The following is a 13,857-nucleotide window of genomic DNA, read 5'->3' on the forward strand; positions in this document are numbered from 1 at the left end:
TAAGACCCAGTGCTACTTTTGTGTCAGTTCCCAAAGGAAGTTTTCTCTGTATTTCACCTTTCATAAGTGATTTATCACCACTTATTGTAAAATTATCCTCTTTATTTTAAGTTTTTTCAGCGTAAATCATGCATTTTCCTATATGTAATTTGGTGATCATGTAGATGTTCATAAAAACTCAGAGTAAATTCAAAGGTTATAACATCAAAACAGAAAAAAATATGGACAAAATTACTTTTTCAGCAAAAATAACATTAACTAAAAGTAAAAATAAGTGTGTTCATCCACTGATATTGATCTAAGTCCATGGGTTTTACTGGTGAATCAATGTTGTAGAAGATATTGGTGTTTCCATGTTTATTACAGGAGCCTCTGAACGTCCAAATGGGTCATATCTGACGACCATGAAAAGATGAAAAACTGCATTTTACACCAATTATTTACATGTATTGATAGGATTAATGGATCAACAGGTATTAAACAGTTTATATCAGTAGATGCTGCTGGTCAGTGGTGGGTCTTTGGGTCTTTATGGGGTAAGAGGAAGGAAAGACACAATGTGATTAAAAGGTTTTATAGTGAGTTTTCTTCATTGGTCTTCCTCCTCTGTTACTATGCATGTTGTTGACTGTCTTCTTGTGTTATTTCAATCCAGGGCCAGTGATAAAAAACGCAATCTGGCTCAGCAAAAGGCTGAGGCTCAGAGACGGCTCTACGGACACGGGTCTATGAAGAAACTCTCGGCTGCTTCTTCAGACTGGGAGAAACAACGTCACACACTGGAGCGAAGGAGAGAAGAGCTGGTGAGACACAAACACACGGATTAGATATGGTATAAATAAATAAATAAATAAATCAGATTTTCTACCTGTGTGAGCTTTATGAATAAAAGGGAAGAAACACATGTTGACTTAAAGTCTGCATCTGCACCCACTTTATTTTCTACCATGACCAGTGGCGGCTGGTTAAATTATTTTTTGGTGGTGGCACTGTATCCAAGTCATTTTTCAGCTGCACTATAACCACGTCACCACTACAATACATGTACATGCACCGCTATTTTGAAATGTTAATTTAAATTGAAATAAAAATACACAGTATGTTTTTTCAGTCATATATCTTTTATATGTAAATTTCACCATCTACCCTTCAAACATGCACATTTTTCTATGACTATTGTTAAAGTCAGGCGTGCCCCTGACAAGTGTCTTTTCCACTGATAGTAGGGACAGTGTATTTAGTCCAGCTGTAAAGGTAGTGAGGGAAGATCACAAGACATTAAAAAAATAGAAAATCAACATAAGGGCTAAAACATATCTGCAATACCACTCCTGCTGGGAATTGATCCCCTGATCTCCTGCATCAAAGCCAGTTGTGTTGCCCACTGAGCTGTCTTACAGCTTAGGCAGAGGCCAGTAGTCCTGTTCGCTAATTCCATTTCTGAGGAAGGTCTTGATTCTTTTCACGATGTGATGTTTACTCCTGTGGGCGGTGCTTGGGTGCAATTTTTTGTGCCCTGAGGCTCTCCTATCTCTTGCATTGGAGGGGGTCTACTGTGCGTGCCCCATTTATAATGCATGTGTAGTAAGGCTCATTTATGCTTACTTGATGTGTGTAAATAGGTGAGTTTTAATGTTGTCAAGCGTCACTACCTTCATATTTCCATGTGTCCAGTACATTGGAATGAGCGTTTCTCAATTAATCCACCAGAGGGTGCCGCTCTTAATTGACATACTGGCCGAATACCACGAAGAAGAGTAAGGTTTTTTGATAATAATAATAATAATAATGATAATAATAATAATAATAATAACAAATATGCCGACGGCAGAGGAGGTTTTACTAATATGGATTCTAATGTTGATACTGAGCAGGGTAGTTGTCGTAAAAATGTCGGTAGTTTTTTACAGACTAACATAGTCGCCCTTTGAAAAGTTCCGCTATTTATGGAAATTATTTTCTTTGCCATCTCAACACTACCTCCATGTTTCCTGGTGGTTCCATATTGTGTTCCATATTCTCTGTCTGGGTTACACATCTGCGAACAAAACGAAAATGGACAGAATTACTTACGTACTGTACGCAGAGGACGGACAGAATGCTCTGTCCATATCAGTCTGCGTCTTTAACGTAGAGCATGAATTAGCCTTTAGGGTAAACAGAGAGCCTTGGGCACAGATTTTTGCCCCAAACAGGAAACACATGACTTGACTGTTCACTAAACGACTGAAAACAGTTAAACTCCACTCGAATGCAGATTATTTACGGTAGTCATGGGCTGTATCATGTATAGCTTGTTTATTTAAATATTAATGTTCTTGTAAAATTATTTTATTTGATTCCTATCGTCGTCTTCTTCATGTGAAACATGATGAGCCACCACTGACCATGACCATAAAAATCTGATAACTGGGAGTAATCAGATAATTGTACTAATCAGATCTTAAGTGTTTACATGCACTTAAGAAATGCAACAATAGAAAACCCTGGTTAAGACGCTTGGGTCCATTATCGGCCTTCTTTTGGAGTGCGTACATTGTGATGGTAGACTCAAACTTCCTGTTATTTTCTCTCACTCACGTTTGACTACGTAACTACAGTGTTTACCCCTCGGCAAATGTCTGGCTGAGGGGTATTGTAATTGTTTTGTTGTCTGTCTGTCTGTCTTCCATACGACATAATCGCATTATCTGAAGAATGCATTGAGATATCTGCACCAAATTTATGCTGTGGATGCATCTTGGCATGGAGCAGAAGCCTATTGAAAATAGGTGACCTTGACCTGCTTTTTCAAGGTCCAATGGCCTTATGCATTTATAATATCTGCGTACTTTCAAATATAAATATGTATGTAATAAGTTTTACACAAAGACAATCTAATCTAAATTATAGGGCGGTAACTTTCAACAGAATCTTGCACTATATTTAGCTGAGGGGGATTAAAAGTGCGCAGCACGTTATGTTTTAATATTTTAATTGTGTTTAACACATGCACAGATGTAAAAGAATGAAGTGAATCAGATTAACCAGTATAAATGCATGGAGTATTGAGGAGAAATCTATGTGTATTAATCTGATTTCTTATAATCAGATTACTGCTGTTATCTGATTAAAAAAATGTCAGATTATGCTGTTTACATGTTCTCTTGAATCATCTGACATCAGCCACATTTAGGGGATGGACAAAGCTGAGCACGAGATGAAACGATGCCCAGCTGTTAACAGAGCAGGAGCATGAATGGTATTTTCAAAAGGATCAAGTAAATAATCACTGTCAGTTTAAGTGTACGCTATTAATTTCAGCATTGTAGACCACAATCAACTGGTGATGGAAAATTACACAAATTGCTGTATATGATTAATTTGACCCTCTTATAACCCTCACCGGTACCTCATTAAACAAACCAAAAAAAAGAAGAAAAAGTTATAGGACACAGGCTTATTTTTATTCCCTAATTACATCACACCTAACAAGTGGATGGTTATTGTTTTTAGTGTAGGTAGCATAGTGTTGGTATCATACTTTAATTTGCCTAGGTTATGCTAATCAGTAATACACATTTGTAACTTCTGGTACCATTGCCTTGCAGACTGAGAGGAATGATGTCAACTCTGTTTACGCTGAACACTTCCTTGTCCATATGCACATTCTATGTTTCATGTTGTATCTTATATTTTACTTTTATTTGATATATTTTATGTATATTTTATTATCTATGCTATGCACAGTTTGCACAGTTTGTTGCAATTTCATTTCACTGAGAGTGTACCTGTACATCCACATGTGACAAATAAAATCTTGAATCTTGAATCTCAGGGAGGTTAGTGTCCTCCGGTTCTAAGCTGGATTCTGGTTCTAGTGGCTCAACCATGTCTAGTAAAACTGAGAGTCCATTTGTCATACTGTATTTAAAGTATTTAACAGTTTAGTGCACAGATTGGCAACCTTTACTGTCTGAGGTAAAACATAGAATATCTTTTGGCTCCAAAGTGGTGACTGTTTAAGAAAGTCTTTTGGATTAGTTGGTACAGAATTTGTGGAGAATAAATCAAAGTTTCAATGCATTTGCAATACTACAAAGAAATTACAGAACTACACTAAAGAAAACACTGATGTGTATGATTATTGTGTTTTTCAGCAAAAATCCACTGGTATGTGAAGGCTTCCTTTGCATTGGAGAATATAGATGAATACCCTCAGTGTCATAAAATAAAAGTAGTCTACTTTTACTACGACTACTACTACTACTACTATTTTTTGATTCATTTTGAGTGTACTCTTTTTTTATAATTGCATAACATCAGATTGACTTCATGGTTGCAACATTAATAAACATTAAGGCATAAAGCATGTTATAATGTATAACATTAACATTAATAGCAAAATAAGTAAAAAAAAAAAAAAAAGTATTATTCATTTCCATATACAGGGTGGGGAAGCAAAATTTACAATATTTTGAGGCAGGGATTGAAAGACAGTGTATGACCAATTAGTTTATTGAAAGTCATTAGAATTTACTTGCCACAAGAAAATTTACATAATAGAAAATGTTTTTATTCGATGTGTCCTCCTTCTTTCTCAATAACTGCCTTCACACGCTTCCTGAAACTTGCGCAAGTGTTCCTCAAATATTCGGGTGACAACTTCTCCCATTCTTCTTTAATAGTATCTTCCAGACTTTCTGGGAATAGTTTTGCTCATAGTCATTCTCTTCTTTCCATTATAAACAGTCTTTATGGACACTCCAACTATTTTTGAAATCTCCTTTGGTGTGACAAGTGCATTCAGCAAATCACACACTCTTTGACGTTTGCTTTCCTGATTACTCATATGGGCAAAAGTTTCTGAAAAGGTATGGATAATAGTGTTGGGTATGATTACGACATCAATATGTTTGGTTTCAAAACAATTGATGTAGTGCCTGCTGAGAAAAAACAACTAAATGTTCATTATAAATTTTGCTTCCCCACCCTGTATTTCTTGACAAAGCCACATAAAGCCACTGGAAAAGGACCCAGGAGCCAAATGTGACCATGGAGCCACAGGTTGACCACCCCTGGTTTAGAGCAGGGGTTCCCAAAGTGGGGGTCACAGGTAGCCAGCGGGGGGGTCACAATATGATTTTCAGAAACTTCTTGATGTGATCCCTGAGGTGGTTACGATCGATCAAAGACAGTATTATTGCACCTGTACCGTGGAGGAAGATATTGATATTGTGAGTTTCAAGGTGTGTAGGAAGTGCCTTTATTTTGAAAGAGCAGAGGTTTCATTAATACGGCATGAGCGACAAACAGGTAAGGCATTGTTGGGCTGACAGGTTTGACTAATGGTGTCACATTAATAAAAAATAAAATTAAAAAGGCCAGTAAACGTTGTAAAACAGACACATGAACCTAAATAAACATTAACATAAACCCCCCCATTGAACAATGAGTAAAATGTCAAGTACCCACAATGCAATTTGGCAAATATGCCACAGTGTCAATACATGACTCCTGTGTACATGTATTTTTTATGTGTCAGTCACTTCGGGGATAGTGGGGGTCGCCAGTCTCTGGCACCATTATGTTGGGGGTCACAAGTTTAAAAGTTTGGGAACCCCTGGCTTAGAGGATGTGTTTCTGCACACGGTCAGGACAGCTTTAAAGGTGGGGTGCAAGACCTTAGAAAAACGGTTCGAGCGAGCTACATTTTAAAAATATTCACTTCAGAAGTCCAAACCCCTTTCTTCAGACATCCCTCCGAAGCCACGCCTCCAGAGTACTGGCATGCGCAATGCTTGTTCCCGAGGGTTCATGAGTGCTGCACAGTAACAATTCACCAGCTGATACCCCGACTCCGTCCCTGACTCCGACCCCAGCCGTTGAGTTTGATAGACGTATCACCATTCAGTCATTTCGAGTGGGTGCTCAAAATGATTGGATGGTGTTTTTTCAGTCCTGTCCGTTCGACAGGTGACTAATTTTTTTTTTTTTTTTTTTTTTTATGTGTGTTAGAGCATTTAATTAATTGGTTGTAATTGGGGTGTGAAGGGGATTTTAAGCAATAAAGTAAAAAATGCTCCAGGAAAACATCTTGGACCCCACCTTTAAGTCAGTTAGAGACAGCCTAGTTGGCCTAAACAGAGCACGAGGGATGTTTAACACCCTGTGTTTGATCTCATACTCCTGGTTACTGCGACTGTGACATTCATGTTTTTTCCCTATCCTGTGGCTGTGTAGTCTGAGAGCCATGGGGTTTTGGTTTATGTTTTGAGACCACATCATAATGAGCATGAAAGGTGACTTGGCTGAGAGGTTCATGGACAGCTGTTAAACAGAGCCATGTTCACAAATAGGATCAGACATTCAAAGAACACTTAAATGAATCTGAAACCCTACAGGACATTTCACATCAAAACAATACATCAGTGCTAACTTTTTGCCAGGCCTCACACAAACAAAAGATGATATTATGAGCTACACTCAAGAGGTACTATGTCAAAGACAGGCAAACTTTTTCTTTAGAAGCATAGCGCTTAATTATTTCTTCCAAGGAATGAGGAAGTGGTGAGTGTTTTTTAATCTATATGTGGAAAAGTGGCAGTGAATAGCACTTTATGCCTTCCACCCTCTGTGATTAGCCTTTTGATCAGCCACAGCAGTAATCAGTGAGAATAAGGAAAGAGGGAGCAGAAGCACTACTTTCAAAAGGGCACTACATCGTCTTTGAGTGTGAGAGCAGGTTGAAGTCTATGGAGGACTTGTACTGCTTAGTGCTCGATGATACTGCAGTATTGGCAGTTGAGTGAAACTCTCTGCTTTATTCCAGATTGGCCAATTAAGCTCTACAATTATATCTTTATAACATATTAATGTGAAATGAGTTGGAGAGGTGATGGAGACTTTAATAGTAAAAGGAAAGTAGTTATAAGCAAATTACTGAGGGTGCAAGGCTTTCAAAAAGTGTCAATGAACATAAATGAAAATATCTCAGTTATAGTTGGATCGTCAGACGGTTTGAAAAAAGGAAATCTCACTGTATATGAAGTCAGTCCAAACCAACCTGAATAGTTGGGACATTTTGTAAAATGCAATAAAGAAATGTAGTTTGAATTTGATTTAACTGATCAAAGTAGATAGCAAAGCTTTTCAGGCCACTTTAGTATAATTCATAATTCCAAAAAAAAAAAAAAAAAAAAAAATTTTATGCCTGCAACTCAATGAAAGTGTTCAGACAGAGACAAAATGAGATGAAAAAGTTTCCAGGATCTGCAAGTACATTTATTCTTTTCAATTCCATAGTGAGCAGGTTACTAAAAATACAGGAAATAATATTATGAATAGATTCACAGTGAGGTGAATTTCAGTGTGTAAAAGCCAAGGACAAAATTTAGTGTTGAATGTGCTTGACCTTTGCCCTTCATTGCAGGAGAAACCATTATGCTACCGTGTTGAATATAGACTCATGGTCTCAGGAGGACTTTGGAAAACCATTGTTACCTAACACAGTCCACCACTGTGTCCAGGAATAAAACTTGAAATTGTATTATGCAAGAACAAAGAACTATATCAGTTTCTTATACAGTAGAAAGAGTTGGTTGGATCCGAGTTCACCTCAGATCGACTGAAAAACTGAAAAAATGTGGTTTTGCTTGTTTTTATGAAAAATAGATGTCAGGTTCTATATGTCAGAGATGAAAAAGGCCATCCCATACTGTAATCAGTCAGAGGTGCAAACGTGAAGGTGATGGTCTAGGGCTGCATCACGATGACAGTACTTCTTATACTGGGTGTATCAGAAGAAAGCTGAACAAAGTAGACTCAGAAAAAACAACATAAAACCAAAATGCAAAGACATTTTGTAAATCTGGTCATATGTGTTTATTGACCATGTAATTCTCCCTTGATTGACACCAGTGTCCTGGGTCAGTTTTCATGATTCAGTGAACAACGCTAATTTGAATTGTACAAAATAAAAGTCTTTTGCGCATGGAAGTGTAAGGGTTAATATGAGATCTGTCTCCATGGATGACAAGTTCCATTGGTCTTTTATTTGCATGCATAATACAGAACAAAAATGCTGACATGTTAACCCCCTACCATCAATACAAAGAATTCACAATAACGACAGGTTTGAGTCTATAATGCCAAACACAAGGGGTTAATGCTGTTAGTGTGGATTCTTTAAGCTTGTTTTGAACTGACCATTTGAAATTTGAAACATTTCAGTCAGTATACGTCATTCATTGCATCATCACAGCTGAAGTGGAACTCCTGAGGCAGGACAGGGGCAGGATTAGGTGTGGTGTCGCAGCTACGTTGAGGAGGCCACAAATTTGCATGGCAAGGAGCGGGGCCCATGTGGAAGACTAACCGAGCTGAAATCCTTTGACTAATGGAGGCGTGTGCCTTCAATTAATATCCTGACGTGCAAAACCCAAATCTTGACTCACTGAGCAAATTTTGCTTTTAATTTTCAGTTTTTCACCGATGTGTGAAATCTTTGTATTGTTGGTAGCGGGTTAACATATCAGTATTTTTTAACTGTTTTATGTAGGCAAGTAAAAGACCAATAGAACTTGTCATCCATGGCAACAGATCTCATATTAACCCTTACACTTCCACGCACAACACACTTTTATTTTGCACAATTCAAATTAGCATTGTTCACTGAAGCATGAAAACTGACCCAGGACACTGGTGTCAATCACAAGAGAATTCCATGGTCAATAAACACATATGACCAGATTTTCAAAATGTCTTCGCATTTTGGTTTTATGTTGTTTTTTTCTGAGAGTCTACTTTTTTCTGATACACCCTGTATAAGAAGCACTATCCTCCTGTTTTTCACAGTTTAGAGAAAATGCTTGATGTCATATTCTAGGTGTGAAATTCTGGAGGGTAGAAATGTAAAAAAAAAAGTTTGTCTTTGGGGTAAGAGAGTGTTTTAGTCATTGATAGTAACTTTTTTGTGCTCTTTCCCCTTTTTGTCCTTTTATTTAGAAGACTTTATTCTAGGTCTCTTTGAATAGAAGTGGGCAGGGAATAGGATGAGGCTGGCAGTGACTTTCACCTGAAATATTTAGTCCTCCTTTTTTTTAATTTGGTTTTCTCCTATTTCCAGAAAGAGCGATTGGCACAGGTCCGCAAGCAGATCTCTAGAGAGGAGCATGAAAAGCAACATCTGGGGAACTACAGGTAAGACAGAGGAAAACAGTCGGGTGAGGGTGAGGGTGGGGGCAGGGGTATCGTTTCCAACAACTCCACCCACTTAAATGCATGCCAACTCCACTTACTTTTATGGGGTCATCTGCAGAGCGTCGAGCTCTCAGGAGAATAAATAATGTCTCTGCAGAGAGAACAAACACAGAGCATGTTTTAAAAACATAAGGAATTAAGATAGAGACGACATGTACAATAGAGAGAAGAGCCAAATGAGATGTACTTTGAGCAAGGTTCTAGCACAAAGTAAGAACAGAAAATACATATTTATGAGGTTTATGTGTATTGCATCATACAATGACACGCTACCTGAGCTCTGGGTAGAGGAGCTGAGACATGAAAGAAGTATTTTGATAAAAACATGAAGGTTGCTGACAGCTTTTGCCTCCGAAAACCAAACCTAACCTGCTTGGTCTGAATCATACACTGTACTAGAGCTGCACAATATGTCATTTGAGCATCGTTATCACAATGTACGTGTGCGCAATAGTCACATCGCAGGTCCTGCAATGTAGGAGGCAAATGAACTCAACGTGTTCTCATCTGATTTCGACCTGGGTACCTGGCACACACACTACGAACAGCGATCCACCAATCACAATCGTTCTTAATCAGTTTGCCGAAGCAGACCACGCCCCTGCACATGGAGTGAGTCGCTGGTAACAACATTGAAAAATAAGCAACGAACAAGAGAAAATCACCTGAAAACAGAGACTTGGTGCCAAGAAGAAAAGCAACATCAGTTATCTGGAATTATTTCAACTACAAGAAGGATGATACTGAAACACATATTCTGTGTCGATAGTGCCTTGCACCTGTTGCCAAAACGAGAGGAAACACAAGTAATTTGTTCGACCACTTATGTCGGCACCACACAGCTATTACTGACCCTTTGCACATTACGTCACGCTGTGTTCGCGCCCCAAACAAGCGCCATGACGGACGGTGGAAGTGCTGGTCGGCACACTGGATGGCAAACTGGCGAATATCGAATTTGATCTGAACATTCTCGTTTTTGTTCGTTTTTGCTGTCTCTGGTGGTGGAAGATGGTGGTATCCTGCTGTGCCATGCACTGTGCCAACAGGCAAGGCTGTAAACCGAATATAGCATTCTACAGAATACCGTTCAAAGTAGAAAGAAGACTTAGATAGATAGCTGCTATTAATCGCAAGGACTGGCAGCCCTCTAAATACTCCCGGATCTGCAGTGAACATTTTTTACAAGGTAATTAGAGCTGCTTTTGGTTACAGTCTATTTGAATTTTGATGGCCTGCTGGGGGAAACATGTTAAGAACATACACAGCTAGCTAGGTAACGTTAGCTGTATGTTACCTTTACCATTATGAGATATGTTCCTCTGCCATGAGCGCAGCGCCGTAACTCGGTAACCCAACCTGAGACTAAGAACTGGTAAGTATCCAGACTTTTGTATGCTTTTAGATCAGCACCTGTGTATAGGGATGCTCCATTTAGAACAGAATGGTACAGACCGTGTGTATTAAACTCCAGTAGACCGGAGGATTTTTGCTAGATCCATAAATACATCAGGAGGGAGAAGGTATGGGTTGGTAGCTAGCCCTGCTATCACTAGCTTCTCCAAATAGTGTTCTTTGTGCTGTCCTGTAAGGTGAGTCACTTCACAGGACAACTCCAAAACATTATTTTCAGTGCTGGTAGTCATCGCTTCAAATCATCCGTCGCTCGTTTGTTTGTTTGCTGTGTCGCTTTTGCCGTCCACCATGGCGCTGCACCCCTAGTTATGTGAAAACTGTGATGTTGGCGCAAAGGGGAGTATTTTTTCATATATATGCAGGGTTAAAAAAAATTGCAATGTCAGTTTTTTCCAATATCGTGCAGCCCTACAGTGTATGATCATATATATCATCTTCCAGCATTTGTTGAAAACTTTTTCAAACACTTGTGTCTGTAGTTCTTCATATGTGGTGATGTTTCATCGTTGTTGTCCGTGTTTCTTACAGTATAGTAATTTGGTGAACATTACAGAGTGTTATCTCTCTGCCTGAACAAACACAAAATTAGAGCTGGGCAATATAATCAAAAACGTTGTAATGAGAAACCTTTTTACACATCCGTATGTATACTCAGCACAATACATATCATCATCCAATCATTAAATATTGTAATTTCTTTCAGGTTTATAGGCTTGATCACAGAAAGCACTTAGGGCCTGTTTTTGTGTTTTGTTTATTTTGCATTCATCCAATTACATCCAGTTATATTCATCCAATTACATCTCCTACATTATTTTAGTTTCATTGCATCATTTTCTTCTTCTTGTGTATTTAGATTGTTTTCATCTTGTTCCGTCATTTACAATGTTTTCATCTTGTTGTAATTTTTCCAGGTCCTGCTGAGACATAAGTACTTTAATCCTAGAGATATTCTTCAGGTGGTAGTAAGCTGTCTTTGTAATGGTCTTAATGTGGTTTTGAAAGTTCAGGTCTGGCCTGACAGCTGGTTTTTAGTTGTAATGATTGAAGCTCTGTGCTGACTTTTGATCCCTCTTCTTTTGATCCAAAAACAGCTCTTAATTAAATAAACTCTTAATTAATTAAATTAAAACAAGCAAAACAAAGTGGCATTTAAGAATGGCATGCAAAAGAGAATGAGCATAAAATACAACCTACTATTACTATTAGGGATGCATCGATACCACTTTTTTCCAGACCAAGTACAAGTACTTACATTTGAGTACTTGCTGATACCGAGTACCGATATGAGTACTTAATAAATCCCATTCCAGTTCTTAGTTCCTTTTGTAAATGTGTTTTAATGTTGTTGTCATTAGTCTGACTGGAATAAAGTGCCGCCACTGACATTTAATGGGTTGGAATGAGCGTTTCTCAATCAATCCACAAGGGGGCGCTGCTTTTAATTAACCATACTGGCCGAATACCACGAAGAAACGTAAAGTTTTTTGAGAAGAAGAAAGTCAGTAATAACAAACATGGAGACGACAGAGGTAACACCAATGTGGATACTAATGTTGATATTGATGAGGGTAGTTGTCATAAATCTGTCAGTAGTTTTTCTCTAACTCACACAGTGGCTCTTTGAACAGATCCTCTACCTCCACAGTTCCCGCTGGTATTCTCCGTCTGGGTACACATCCGCGAGCACCTGGAAAACGGATGGAATGTATGCAGAGGACGGACAGAACGCTCTATCCGTATCCGTCTGTGTCTTTAACATTACTTGCAGTCAGTGTTACGTGTGTCACAGTCATTTATTTAGTTAAATCTCCACACTGCTGACATTACTCCTCTGCTGTGTACCTGCTGCACTTAACTGCGAATGTCACGCTGCTGTAAGTGGTAACGGTGCAGTTGTATCAGAGTACTTTTATGAGTACGAGTACAAGTAGGCACACTGAGTATTGGACCCGATACCCAATACTGGTATTGGTATCGGTGCATCCCTAATTACTATGTAAATATATATTTACATAAATGTGCAATGTTTTACCGCCCAACTCTACCGTTTGCTAAATCTGCTCTCTGTTAGACTTATTTACATTTATCTTTTATTGATATGCCAGCTCTTTCACCTCTACCAAGTATGAAATCTTTTTAGCAATGTTTGTTTTTTTCAGATTTCGCTATTTTAACTCGTTTTGTTTAATACACAAAAACCAGCTGGATGGAAGTGCACCTCCTGTTATTCCCGATGCATCTGCTTTCCTCAACACAACTCTTTTGTTCTTCCCTGACTCTGAGTTAGAACCTTGCAAAGACATGGAGAGTGTCAATTTTTAATAGTCACCTCCCAGTCAGAGCATGACTTAGCAACACCAACCTCTGATTTGCCACTTGTCCCTTGTAAATACTTAATGCTCCCTTTCTGCCTTTGGTTTTTCTTTATCCGACATGAACACACACACACGTTTTCCAGGTTTTGATTTCCTGTCTCTATTTCAATCCCTTGCGCACATACACATCTTTTTTTCCCCCAGGTCTAAGTGACTTCTTGACTCATCACTTGTCTGAATGGCTGGTCGGCATGCTGATCCCAACCCGCATGAAGTGCTGTCACCTCCTTCCTCTTTTCCAACAGGCAGTCAGACAGTCAATCAGACAGGCTGAGGTCTGTCTGGAGCAGCACCAATATAGACCTCTTAACATTCAAATGGTGTCCTGGCATAGCGGAGCACTGGAGTCTGATTAACACACTGCTTCTCATTAGAGGAGCTAAGGTAATGAAGTGCGTTACATTAGACTATTAGAGCTTGCATCAGGTACAGATGAGTCAGGACCCTGTGGCTTTAGAGGGAAACGCTGTCATTGTTGCTGTTCATTTAATGTCTCGTAAGCTCAGTTAAAGTTACTGCTGGACAAAAAGAAAATATCTTAGAGTGCCTGGAACCCCCCCCCGCCCCCTCCAAAATAATGGATTTTATGTCTCCAAATGTATAAAAACACATCATGAATTTCCATAATGTTCACAGTTCTGCCAAGTCCCCTACTGTTGAATTCAAATCACTTTCGTGGAACGTCAGAATGTCAGTCACGGTGAACCATCAGCTGGGCAGCAACACACCTGAAACACACAGATAAATGAAAACCATTCAAACATATACGAACAAACACGCCACTAGAGCTGCAGCTGTTGATTATTTGTCATTGATTAATCTA

General features: G+C 38.8%; 1 protein-coding gene across 2 annotated transcripts in view; it reads left to right on the forward strand.

The window, feature by feature from the left end:
* Positions 1 to 13,857, forward strand: part of ttll7 (tubulin tyrosine ligase-like family, member 7) — a 154,574-nt gene that overhangs the window by 73,149 nt on the left and 67,568 nt on the right. For both annotated transcript variants that reach the window (XM_030132505.1, XM_030132506.1), the window contains exons 11-12: positions 656 to 803; positions 9,107 to 9,180. In XM_030132505.1, coding sequence (XP_029988365.1) covers positions 656 to 803; positions 9,107 to 9,180 — 222 coding nt within the window. The remainder of the gene's footprint in view (positions 1 to 655; positions 804 to 9,106; positions 9,181 to 13,857) is intronic.

The sequence above is a fragment of the Sphaeramia orbicularis genome, chromosome 4 (assembly GCF_902148855.1).
Source record: "Sphaeramia orbicularis chromosome 4, fSphaOr1.1, whole genome shotgun sequence".
Lineage (NCBI taxonomy): Eukaryota > Metazoa > Chordata > Actinopteri > Kurtiformes > Apogonidae > Sphaeramia > Sphaeramia orbicularis.